Source organism: Seriola dumerili, unplaced genomic scaffold (genome assembly GCF_002260705.1).
Source record: "Seriola dumerili isolate Sdu_G_001 unplaced genomic scaffold, Sdu_1.0 BDQW01000331.1, whole genome shotgun sequence".
In the NCBI taxonomy this organism is placed as follows: Eukaryota; Metazoa; Chordata; class Actinopteri; order Carangiformes; family Carangidae; genus Seriola; species Seriola dumerili.
Window position 1 is genome coordinate 6,410,028 of NW_019174586.1, and position 13,441 is coordinate 6,423,468.

Below are 13,441 nucleotides of genomic sequence, written 5' to 3' on the forward strand. Positions count from 1 at the left end.
AAAGAAAAAAACGAAAAAAACACATCACAACTCTAACTTAAGTATGCAAATAAATATATATGATCATTATTGACTACATTGATCAATGAAAATGACTTAGAAACGTTACAAGTTCAGCATCACACTTCATTCCTTTACTCGCCAAGAGCTGTCTCCAGAAGTGGAAAGCAACACCAAAGTTTGGTTTTGCTTCTATTTCTATCACTTAATTTCTTCTACTGAAGTTCGCGTGCTAACCAGCTAGCTCCAGCCTGGTTGGCAATCTCATCACTTTCCGATATTGAGTCACTGCCTCCTATCTACCCTGAGGAAATAACGCTTCTCAGAGGGCAAATTATAACCTTTTGTAGGCTATTGTAAATGCAATGATGACTGAAGCTCTCAAAAAGCAACCATCACCACCACACACTCCTGGCAAGAAACCACATTCAGCAGCAGAGAAAACTTACATATAGCTCCTTTACCAAACAACCTTGCTAGCAGGTATTAGTAATAATCTGACAACACAAAGGTGTTTTTTCTGCTTCTGGTTCGTAGCAGCTAGAATGTGGCTGTTTTCACACACAGCATCTTTGTCTGAAAGAAATGCTGCATAGTGCATCAGGATCAGTTTTCCTCTTGTTGTTCTTCATTTAGCTCCTTGTAGGAACTCTGTCTTCTAAATATTATGTTCTTACAATGATGATTACTGGAATTTGACGATGTTTATTGATGTTGCAGAGAAAGATAAAAACCCTGCAACACTTTTGACCTTTGACCTTTCTCTGACTATAAGGTGGACACATTCTGAATGGCTTGTGGCAACTTCATATCCTTTTCTGTGCGAATTATGGGATGGCAGTTAGGAAAAAAAAGTGCGCACACCATAATAGAGTCATTGCAACGTGTGTGCAAAACCCTGTATGAAAATGGCATGCAAGGTTTTGAACATAGACATGCACAGACATGAGTCGCAGTACAACACACGACCACACTACTTCAAGTTCAAGTTGGATGCAAAAATATAATACATGCAAATGCAGTTTTAATTGCAGTAATGAAATGACTTTGTTAGCAGCAAACTCAGTAATACGATGGGTAACATCTTGCAACATCCTTTTCAGTAGATATGTCAAACTCACACATTCTGTCCTTAGGCACATAACTGTGGTGTCAGCCACTCGGATAAGTCCACTGAGGAGACCTGGGGTCATCTGATTCACATGCTCTGCCTCTAAAGAGGGTTAGTGCGATGTGTGATACTTCACGGCAGAGTACACACACTCCTCTGGTGACTTGATCTTCTTCTTCTCTCTTTTTCCTTTCCGTTTGGAGAAAGCCAGTGCTACATAGTTTGTTGCATCTGCATCACCGTCCTACAAATAATAATTGTGTATTGATAACTCATATTTTAGAGATTAGTGCTGTGAAATCAAGACCAGTTAAATCAGGACCAAGAGTGGAATAAATACCATAAGAGCACATTCTAACCAAAGTTAGGGGTTTAAATGAAAATCAGGTGACGCATTTTCTTCTAGGACACATTAATTGGGAATACTGTTGAATCAGAAAATCATTTTTAAAACATTTGACAACTATGATGCTTTTACTGTAATGAATTTTGGCATTCAAATTTATTTGAATTATATTTACCGGGTCAGTTGATTGATGCACTGCCAACTTGTCATGTCCAGGTATATGAGAGGCACTCATTGATCCTGTTAATGAAAGCAAACCCTTAAGAAACCGTGCACACACTGGGTATATTCGTACTGCTGTCACATCAGTGTGAATTCTATCGTCCTTGTGTTGAAGGGGATGGGTGAGCAAAATAAGACTTGGATTATATTTTCAGTTCTTGGCTTCACAGTTGCACATCACTCCTGTAATGTACCTGTACTTCATACAAAAACACTCTAATGTTGACCACTGAGCATTCAGTTGTTGAGATCTTGGAAAGTGCAGATTATGACCCAGCTCGAGAAAGAGAGTTTCATATGCTATTATATGGGTTTGAGTTGTTAGGATATGTGTATTGTTGGTTTGGTTGGTTGTCAGCAGGATTATGCAAAAAGTACTGAACCGCCTTGCACCAAACTTGCAAGAGGATTGAGGCATGTGCCAGGGAAGAACCCGTTAAATTTTGCAGCAGATCAGGATCATTAACAATGAATTTGATTTTTTTTCTCTGAAGTCTGGTGTAGGTGTGCACTCTGAGTGCCCGTCCAGTTGGTTTGTTTGTTTGTCATCACGATTACGCAAAAAGTAGTGAACCAATTTGCATCAAACTTGATGGAGGAATTGAATTGAATTGGATTTTTATAATTTTCCTGAACACTGTGACAGCATTTGTTAACACTCAGACATTAATATTGTACAATCTGGATATCACATGAATGTGTTGGATTGTCTGGCCTTGGCGGAGGTATGCGCTCCACTGAGTGCCAAGTTTTAGTTTTTATTTATGCCTCTAGGCTCACCATTAAATAACCACTTAACACAACTAGAATGTAGTAAAGTTTTCTTTAATGTAATGTAATCAGTGTAACAGTGTAATGTCATGAATTCAAAATGATTCATTACTGATATGACAAGTAAAACAAACCAACATTTGCATTGATAAAAATGTATGTACATTCAATTAACCTACCTTGGCAATGTTCACAAACTCTCCTTCGACTCATGAAGAAAATCAGGACAGCAACCACAGTCAAACAGCAGGCCAACAGTCCTCCAAGCACAATGTCAACTGCGTCCAGTTCTGGTACTAGAATTAGAAGAGACACTGAAAAAACCTCTTTTGTGTGCGTTAATTTAACTGACTAATGAGAGCAGCTATAAAATAATTTGGTGACTCAAAACCAAATCACTGTCATATTGTCTGTTGGAGGCACTGTCACAATACTAAAGATTTTAAAAAAGCGTATTCTAATCTTAGTTGAAAGTAGCCTTCTTCCTTTAGTATGAATCAGGAGTATAAATTGTTTTCTTTACTTGCATCAACTCTTCACAGAATAAATAGACAGACAGGTTTATAAGAAAACACAATTTTAAGAGAAAGGTTAACATTGTTTGACTTACATTTAACATGTCATAACATGCTGCTCTACCTGACTTAAAGATGCAACTTGAGAGGGACTTATGTGAAATATAGTTCAAGAAAAAAATACTAATGCATTAATTAAATATACAGAGTAGCAAGCCATTAACTATAGATATTAGTTATACATTTTTGCATAACAGGTTTAGGGTATCAAAGTTAAAACCACATTGAGGAATAGTTGATAAGTTTAAACTGAATTAATATAAAGTTTTTTTTCACATATATTAATATATTTTAATTAGATTTTTAAGCGGATAATAACATTGATTGAGCCATGCATGTACAACACTCTGGAACTGGAATAACTAAATATAATACAGCCATTCTTAATGTGATGAATCATCTCCGCTTTTCCTACTTTGATATATTTTAACAGAATGTTTTAATCAGGCTACATCTAATCAAATCTGACCAGTGTTAATTAAGATTGTAAGATGTATTTAAGACGTTGAAGACTTTAAAACATACTTGTCTCCACTTTAGTTCCTTCACCAAACAGGATCTCTCCACATGTGACCACAGCACAGTAGTACGTCCCAGCATCAGAGGAGTTCTGTATAGTTTTGGACAAACTGTAGACACAGCTCCTTTCCTCTTGTTCATCACTCCTGTTGCTGTGAGTGTAAATGATGCCTGGATGAAATCCTCCTGATCCAGCTCTGAACCAGTGCACACTGTGTTCACCTGGACACTGGGCTCTGCTCTCTTTGTTCGTGTAGAGAAGTGAACACTGGAGAGTCATTGAGGCTCCCAGCTGGACTGATGCTGTCTCCGGACTTTGTTTCACATAAATACGTTTCTGCTGAGTCTTTTGATCTGCATGATTCAGTACAACAAAGACATAAAAGGGGATTAATGATCTAAAAAATTTGCATGACATAAAAACCTTGGTGTTGAATGTCAAGGGCATAGACATGGAAAGTAACAAATTTTACCTTTCACAGCCAAGAAGTTGCCAGTGTCAAAGCTCTGTGAATACGCTATTCCATTTTGACAGAAGTAAGTTGCTTCATCCTCTTTGGTAACATTTCTGATGGTAAGAAGATACTGAGTCTCGCTCTTTGTGACATTGAAACGTGAGTTTTTAAATTGTTCACTAATTGTTAGCTTTGAATAAGTTACTGAAGCAATAGTTTGAACCATATATCCAGGAGCCTGCTTATACCAGTTCAAGAATTTGCCTTCATCGTTAGAGAGTGGACATTGCAAAGTAATATTCCCACCAACTTCAACTACAGTGAGAGGAATCTGGTGAGGAACCTCTGCAGTTTGAATCAGATCTGAAGGAAAGAGACGAACAAAGAAAATGACGTTATGAGACAACAAGACAAAAAGTGTAGAGAAATATTTCTGTTATTGTAACGATATTTAACTAGTCATATTAGTTAAAAGTTGCACTTACACACTGTACTAAGAAGAACCAAAGCAGCCAGTTGTCCCATCATTGTGGTTTAGCACCCTTGTGTTGTACCACGGATGTCTTCCTACCTAAATGAAGGTTTAGTCACACGATCATCAGAGTCTACAAAGTGAAAATCATCCTGATTGGCTGAAAGGCTGAAAATGCACTTCCCCCTAAATTTAGCAAAGCCAAGATCTATTTTCAACGAAACATGTACATGTACTTTTAGGCGAGTAGATATTTTCAAAGCAAGTTTGTCAGTTGTGAACAAAGTTCAGATACCATCTTTCAGTTTTAAATGACAGACAGCAACAACAACAGAATGTGCAATGTAACTTACACTGAGCCGCCTCAAATGTCCTGTCTTTTCCTGCATTAGTGACGTCAGCCATGTAAAAGAGGTTTGTTTGTAACTAATAAGCGATAGGGTCTCTTACAGAGCTGTGTAATCTGCCTAATATTAGACAACTGTACTTGAATCTTGTTGTTGTGAGTCTCTCAGTGTTTATATATACCTAAAAATGTAAGAAATATTGAACAGTTCTTCTGGAAGTGGAGTGTCAATGTATCTTGGTTGGTTCAAAGTGAGGTTGGGTGGTGAATGGGTGTGAAGAGCAGGGGTCCCGTTGACCAAATATTTTCCATCATTGACTGAACTTTTTTCAACAATGATAGAAAAATCCTAAGGCTGTCCATCCTTGTGATAGATGTATTGATTTAGTTAGATGGCAGGTTCAGTGGCATCACGCTCACACACACAGAAGCGCAAAGCTTTTTCATTTTGCACACAGAGAACCTCATGGAGGTAACTAAAGTCCCCTCAGAGCAACGCGTCACGCCATCCACATGCTGACAGCTCATTGAAGAGCTACAGACTGGAGGCCTTGGATTGCGTCTGTATGGGTCACAGAGGGGTACAGCTGCGCCCTTGGTGCAGATGGAGCACAAGATGTGAGATTTCCTCCCAGTGAAGTGAGTGCTTGCAGGATCAGGAAATCCCACGTTGAGAGAGTCTTGCCGATTTCTGATCACTTCCCTTGCAGAAATGTTTCCCAACTTTAAAACACTAGCTGAAGTAGCGCTGGTAATTCCAGGCTCCAGGGTGGCAGCAGAGCACGGGTTCTGCCTTCAGAACCAAATTATGGCCATGAGTCCTCATCAGTCCAAGGCAAAGACACAAAACCTAATGACAGTCGACAATCACAGTCCATGGACGAAGATTTCTTCTCAATGTTCATATTTTAATTTAATTTTATTTGTCCAATTCTGTGAATTGTAAACAGTGTTTTAGTGTCCTCCGCTGCTGAAAAAAAATGTAATTATACTAAATTGGAGAATGTCTCATCATCATTAAAAATGAAAAACTAAAATGACGGGTAATAATAGATTACGAGGGAATTCTATGACCCTGCCCATCAAAAGCACAGTCAACAGGTCTAATGTGTACAGCTCTTAGATAGATGATCCATTCTCAGACCTAAGATTAAATCTGCAATAACTGATTTTTTTTCTTCACTACTTGGGGGCAGCAGAAACAATGTTGACATATTATTACCTTTTAGGTTGATGTGGAGAAATATTTACACCATATTATATCTGTCTTAATATTTGTCCACCACAGCTTCCCCTGAATGCAAATTAAAGAAGGAGGAAACTTTTCATGATTGGTAGAAAGACTGTTTCATAGGAGACAGCCCGGGGTGGACTACTGTCTTTCTAGTTTCAGAGAACTTGTTAAAGGCAATTCACATTTGAAAAGAACAAAGGACTCTGCATTAGCTGCACTGACAGACAGGCTGTGGTGGGCCCTTTCTCTGCCTTTGACTGAGCACCAAGGCTGTTTCCTCAGAAGAGATGAAAGAAGAAAGAGCTATAAGACGCTACTTTTAGTTTAACCAGTGGACTCATCTGATACCATATGTATAAATTCTTTCACCACCCATCTCTCTTTCCAATCCAAGAAAGGAAGTCAAGCAGTCAAGCAATACAGTCGATTTTTGGTGTTTCAGAAAACAGGAAACTGCACTTACATGGTGCGGTGTCCGTCTGTGTTGTGCAGCTTTACTATGAGCTGCACACTGGAACAGATCTAAAAATAACCTTTTGGTTATTTGCTCTTTTGACAAAAGTGATACGAAAACACTGACACCACCTTCATGCCTGTTTGTTAAATATGGAGCTGGAGCAAGGAGGCAATTAGCTTAGCTTAGTTTAGCTTAGCACAACGACTGGACATGTGGAAACCACTAGCATGGCTCTCTACAAATGTCATACATACACTGTTCCTATCAGCACACCTAAAGCTCACTAATTAGCACATAACTCATCTGTGTAGTTAGTAGATACAGTAGAAATGTGAAGACTTCAATGTACGGTTTTATGAGGAGTTATGTGTTGTAACTGTTTTACTGGCAAGCAAGAGCAGAGTGTAGTGACGTCCTGGACTCCTGTCACCATGTGGTTTCACAATTTGCAGAAACAGCACAAAACTGCTGGGCGAAGTGATACACTGCAGTTATACAACGTAACTCAGTATAAAACCACAAATTGTCACGTTTACTTTTCTGTTTGGGTTTGAACAAACAGGATAAAAAGTGTTAGTAGTGCTGGTAGGTGAATTTTTAAAAGTTGGATACAGCCAGACTAAATGAAACTAAGTGAAACTACGTCAAAGCTCTATCTTCTTCTGTAAGCTTTTATTGTGACATTGATATTTACAATGATAGCCGTAACAGTTTTTCTCCACTTCGTTGAAAATTTGGAAAAAGTTTTGAAGATGACGGCAATGTTGATTTGTTGTGACATCTAGTTTTGTCTAATCAGAAAGCGCAGATATCTAATGATAACACTGATAAAGACAGAGGACAGTGCAAAGGCACATCAATGCTATTAGACACAAATGTAATGGTACATTAAGTCAATAAAAATAAACACTTATTATTTCAACAAAGCAACATTAGCAAACACTTAAAGCTGGAATATGCTTTTCTGGAAACACTGTCTCTGAACAGCCCTCGTATAGGCTACGTAGGTGAACAAGTTCATTCAGAAACATTCTCACATGTTGCCTCTCCCGTACCTGTATTTATTTTGAATATAATGTTGCTATGTTTTTTCCTTTTTGTTACAAACCCATCCTGCTTAAGGCATTACATCAGCGGATCAGCTTATTTTGCACTCATGTCCAACACAAAATACTGTCGAGATCTGAGAGCTGTGTGCGAGTCTCTGCAAGGCATGGTTACCAATGACACTCTTCTCTGCACTGACCCGCAGAAATATTCCTGTGTATCGTCAAGGAAACATAATTCCAGCCTTAAGTGTCGATAAACAAAAAGTTAACAGCATTAACACACACATTACATATTACACATGAAATAAAGCTGAAATTCTTTTCTTGATGTTTATCAAACAGAAATCGTTGCTGCTGTAGACTCTTTTTATGTCCCTCTTCTTTCTCTCTTTTTGTGGAGAAATCCAGTGATAGAGTAGTTCAGTGCCTCTGTGTCGCCATCCTAAAAATAATGATTATTTTGTTAATAAAGGCATTAAAGAATATGGCCGTGACATCAAGGTAAAGTGTAGATCTAAAAAATAGGGCTTTGGTATTTATTAATGTGCCATTATGGCTCAACACTGTGGCAGTGTACATGAGTCTCCTTTACAGTTTAACCATGGCTGCAGCAGCCATTCATAGAGCAGGTGGCTTGATGTTTATAGTAAATAAAGATGTCATTAACTCTTCATGGCACATGATTGTCTGCAGCTCCTCTGGAGGCTTAAAATATAATGACGTTTTTTGAAGGTAATGGTATAATTACCCCAAAATGCAATGAGTTTTCTTTGTGTAACTAAATCCTCTAAATTCACACACTGCCAGGCCTGGGATCAAGACAGGATTTGGGGACTAAACTAAAAAATGTTAATTAACATTAAATTAACAAATGCCAGTCCCAAATTGCAGATAAATGTCCACCAGGGCGCATGCACTGGTTGCAAGTATGGGAAATTGAGATTTGCATTTTCAAAATTTAGTGAAACGGGTTCCTTGACTGACCACCAAGTTTGGTATCACCAAGGCTTTGTCTGGCGTTGTGGATCGAGAAAATCTGTAACTATAAGTTACATACTGTATTTTTGCAGCGGCACTAAACTTACCTTCAGTCTCTTGAGAAAATGAGGACGGCAATCACAATCACACTGAGAGCCAACAGAACCGTGAGCACAGTGACAGCTGGGCCCCATAAAAAAACTGTAGAAAATATCAAACAAGTGATCAAATTCTGTGCAACTTAAAATGATAATGATTTTGGATGATATTACAAATAATATTTTAAATGTGGCATTTCAGTTCGTGGCATTTCAAAGACTCGGTGTCAGAGACTAATGAAATTGTTGAGATGAACAAATCAGAATAACCATTAAGAAAAGTCCTTTGTTGGTTTGGTCGTAAATCAAAACCTTTAAATGTAAGAAACTTTTGATTGTTTCAGGTTTTCAGCTTTAATGCAGGACACGTGGAGGAAACAGTAGTGGGTCATATTGGTATTGAGTGGACTTAAAGCAACTTATGCTTCATTATCTTTCCACAATATTTAATAAGAGGCAACATTTACCTGACGAGTCAAGTTTAGCTTTACTTACCATGATGATTGTGCTGTTGTTTTGTTAAAGAGAAAAATTAATGCTTATAACAGACCATTTAGTAATATATTTATTTTTAACCTTCTATTTCTCTTCCAGATAAGTCTGACCAGCTGGGGGGTTGTTTACAACCTGCTTGACTGTCTGACTGCTCATGTTGTCTGAACAATTTTATAGATGTCATTACATCCCGATTTCATCCCGTTACTCTGGTGAGTACCATGCTGTCCTAATTGATTGAACTGCAATTAAATAAAAAAGTCCAATAAGCCCTTTAAATAATTAAAGTATGTTTTTCATTATTTATTGGAATAGAATTATGAAAAATACAATAAATACATTTAATTTTATTTTATTAGAATTGTGAATACGTACTTATCTCCACTTTAGTTCCTTCACCAAACAGGATCTCTCCACATGTGACCACAGCACAGTAGTACGTCCCAGCATCAGAGGAGTTCTGTATAGTTTTGGACAAACTGTAGACACAGCTCCTTTCCTCTTGTTCATCACTCCTGTTGCTGTGAGTGTAAATGATGCCTGGATGAAATCCTCCTGATCCAGCTCTGAACCAGTGCACACTGTGTTCACCTGGACACTGGGCTCTGCTCTCTTTGTTCGTGTAGAGAAGTGAACACTGGAGAGTCATTGAGGCTCCCAGCTGGACTGATGCTGTCTCCGGACTTTGTTTCACATGAACCGATATCTTCTGATTTTTATGACCTTTTGAATTCACAAAAAAGGAATTCAGTTAAACATTTATCATTTAAGTACGACTGTAATGATTTTCACAAATGGAAAGTCTTGAATTTAGAGTGGTTATTCACACAGACCCAACTGACAGTTATGCTGAAATGAGCATACTTTACCGTTCACCGCCAAATTTGTGCCATTAATGAATTTCATTAGATATGCTGCTCCTGCTTGACAGAAGTATGTTGCTTCATCTTCTTTGCTTATATTTCTTATGATAAGAGAATGAAGATCACCCTCTTTTGTGACATTGAATCTTGGGTTTTTAAATTGTCCTTGAAGTGTTATTTTAGTGAAAGATCCTGAAGCAATTGTTTGGATCATATATCCGAAGTTCAGCTTGTACCAGTAAAACAACCCGATTTCCTTCCCAATGACTATACATGTCAGAGTCAAATTATCACCGGGTTCAACCACAGTCAGAGAGATGTGGTGAGGAACCTCTATAGTTTGAATCACAGCTAAAGAAAACAAAGAAACAGCATCAGAGTTAGCACACACAAACATAAACAATAGAAGAATAATAACTACTCATTACTATTTGCACTTTTACTTTTTCCCACTAGATAAAAATTGCACTTACAGGCTGTACCAAGAAGAATCAAGGCTGTCAGTTGTCCGTACATTGTGGTATAGCACCTTTCTCTTGCACCACTGGTGTCTTGTCTCCCAACTGAAGTGATCACAGTTTACAAAGCAGAAGTTAAGGTGATTGGCTGAAATACACATAAATGAATGAATTACACTTTTTTCAAGATTTACTCAATGGACTATCAGTGTGATTGTTTTCTCAGTTACAATGTGTGTAATGAGTGTTTTACACATAAACAACGATTAAGGACAGCCTCAGGGAGAAAAAAACACATGGCTTATAGCTGTTGCCACCACAGATGTCTGGTGGTGCCTCTCTTTTTTCTCCTCCATAAGTGATGCTGCAATATTTGTATTCTGAAATTTCTTCTACACTTGTTAACATGCGTCTTTACAACCTCAGTAATTACGACTTTTTCTGAATGCACAGCTAATGCATGGCTACCAGCACACACACCAAGAAAAACTGAATGACTGACAGATGGACTGACTAAATACTGTAATTTCACCAAAATCAACAGGACACTTCTGCAACTTGTATGTCACCTGAAATTTACTTGCATCAACACTGATTTTTGTTGCATTTCATACCCCTTCTCTCGCCTCTCATTACCTGTGTCTCAACTATCAACTATTATAGAAACTCCAAAAAGTAAACAAAAAGAATTTTAGAAATAAAAGGTGTATTTGTCCAAATCCATATCTGCTAATGGTCTGCTGATGGTGGTTTTGACTGGCAGCAATTAGAGAACAACTATTCTGTCTCTCTAGTCTCACAACACAGTGTGAAGACAATTTGCACTGAAAACAACAAGCAAAGCCACATGCAGCAGCTACCCTCAGAGATGTAGGCTGCGGTGGGCCATTTCTCTGCCTTTGACCAACCACTGAAGCTGTTTACTCAGAAGAGCATGAGCTTCAACAGGATATGTAGTGAGGTTAGAGGTATGAAAAGGGAAGTGCTACAAGAGGCAGCATAAAACTAATTTTAATTTTAAGTTGCCGCTCATTTGTAGTGTAGAAGGATTGCAGAGCTCTGTACTTGCACGGTAGCCCTCTGTGAGCTTCACTGACCTTAGAGGGAGTGAAGGAGAGGTGGAAAAGCAGGAGTAACAGTCAAACTTAGTCTGCTTACATAGTCCGATGTTCGTGTTTGTATTTATATGGGAGACTAAGGCGACCTGTAGCTGCCGTAGTTGCAATTATTACAGGAGCAAAGGAGGAAGTCAGGTCATGCAAATAGTCATTGTTTCTGTTAACCATGACCAGTCGCAACCTTACCTGTGAGTTCATCATTGTAACCATGACAACTAAGGTCCTCTAACCTTAATGAAGTACTTATTTTAACTCAAATTGCGATCTTTACCTAAACCAAACCGAGTTGTTTATGCACCTAAACTAAACAAACCGTGAGCAATCCAAAACCACATGTTTATTATTGTAACCATGACAATGAGAGTCCAATACATTGTGTCTACAGGGGTGCTATTTCAGGTGATGCCCTTATGTGTTGTATAACAACTTCTTTTTACATGGCTTTATCAAATGTTGATCAGATGTTAGTTTATTTTATTTAATTTTTGTTATTTATTTAAACAGGTTAATTAAAACCTGTGCACAAGATCTAAGGATGAAAACATAGACAAACAAACAAATGTGCAGCAACAGGTCAAAGTAATTTTGTAACTTATTACACTGATACACACAGGTACAGACTTTCAAATGGATTTTTCAAACCTTTTAAACACAAAACGAAACCTTTTTTTATTCTCTGTATAGCTTTGCTACATGCACTGTACATCAAACTGCAAAGGAAATGGAAAGTGACTTCTGAGTCAACCAGGTCCACCACACATCATGATAATGTGGTCTATATTGTTTCCATCTGCCCTGCAGGCACATCATGTGCCTCTGAAAACAAATGTACCATGATAGGTCATGTCTTCATGTCCTTTGAACTGCATGTTTCACTCTTGGTTGATGAGTATGTGAAGCCCAAGGAGATCATAGAAGTAATTCTAAGAAGACATATATTTAAGTGTCTTCATGGCATGAATAAATAATGATGATGTAAGACAGCGGTCCCCAAACTTTTTTCAGTGGGGGCCACATCAACTTTCCTTTCTGAGATGGGGGGCCGAGGTTAGTCTATAACAGGAAATGATATGGGCCAGGGTGACAACCAGTATTATTGTGGAGATTACAATGATAATTTGTTGTAGCTGCCCTTCGTTTGGCTTTGGCACCACCTGTTGATTTGCAAAAAAAAGTAATAAAAAGTCTTCACATGTGTTTATTTGAAGTACCACAGATACTCCATTTATTTTATAGAAAATAACAACACAAACTGATGGTAATGCCGGGGGGAGGGCGCCGGCGAGCCAGCGGGCGGCTAGCTCTGCTTGCTGGGCGCAATGCCTNCCACCTGTTGATTTGCAAAAAAAAGTAATAAAAAGTCTTCACATGTGTTTATTTGAAGTACCACAGATACTCCATTTATTTTATAGAAAATAACAACACAAACTGATGGTAATGCCGGGGGGGGGCGCCGGCGGGCCGGCGGGCGGCTGGCTCTGCTTGCTGGGCGCAATGCCTGTGCTGGGGTGGGGGTCGCCGGCGGGCCGCCATGGGTCATCTCTCATATGCTGAGGTGCCACACCATTAAGACTAGTGTGAATGTCACAACGGAAAAGTTTGTCCAAAGTCCATAAGTTTGGTGTCTACGGACTCGGCTCGTCACGCTGAGTAACATATGTCAGCCCCAGCCTTCTGAGTCACTCCCTTCCGAAGGGCCACCATGGGCGGTCTCTCATATGCTGCCGCGGGACACGGTTAAATTCTGTGTTTTAATAATTTCCAAAAAATTTTCTCGAAAGTCCACAAATTTGGTGTCTACGGACTCGGCTCGTCACGCTGAGTAACATATGTCAGCCCCAGGCTTCTAAGTTGCTCCCTTCGGAAGGGATGCC

At 38.8% G+C, this 13,441-nt stretch overlaps 2 protein-coding genes across 2 annotated transcripts; both read right to left on the minus strand.

The window, feature by feature from the left end:
* Window positions 1–3,539: 3,539 nt before the first annotated feature.
* LOC111232574 lies at window positions 3,540–4,565 on the minus strand. Its single transcript, XM_022760158.1, has 3 exons — window positions 4,485–4,565; window positions 4,018–4,362; window positions 3,540–3,898 (listed from the first exon to the last, which is right to left on the minus strand). The coding sequence occupies exons 1-3, from the start codon at window positions 4,525–4,527 to the stop codon at window positions 3,540–3,542; spliced, it is 747 nt and encodes a 248-aa protein (XP_022615879.1). The 5' UTR covers window positions 4,528–4,565.
* Window positions 4,566–7,190: 2,625 nt separating this feature from the next.
* Window positions 7,191–10,547, minus strand: LOC111232756. Its single transcript, XM_022760401.1, has 5 exons — window positions 10,465–10,547; window positions 9,998–10,342; window positions 9,504–9,851; window positions 8,643–8,736; window positions 7,191–7,999 (listed from the first exon to the last, which is right to left on the minus strand). Exons 1-4 carry the CDS (start codon window positions 10,505–10,507, stop codon window positions 8,645–8,647), a joined length of 828 nt encoding a protein of 275 aa, XP_022616122.1. The 5' UTR covers window positions 10,508–10,547; the 3' UTR covers window positions 7,191–7,999; window positions 8,643–8,644.
* Window positions 10,548–13,441: the final 2,894 nt, after the last annotated feature.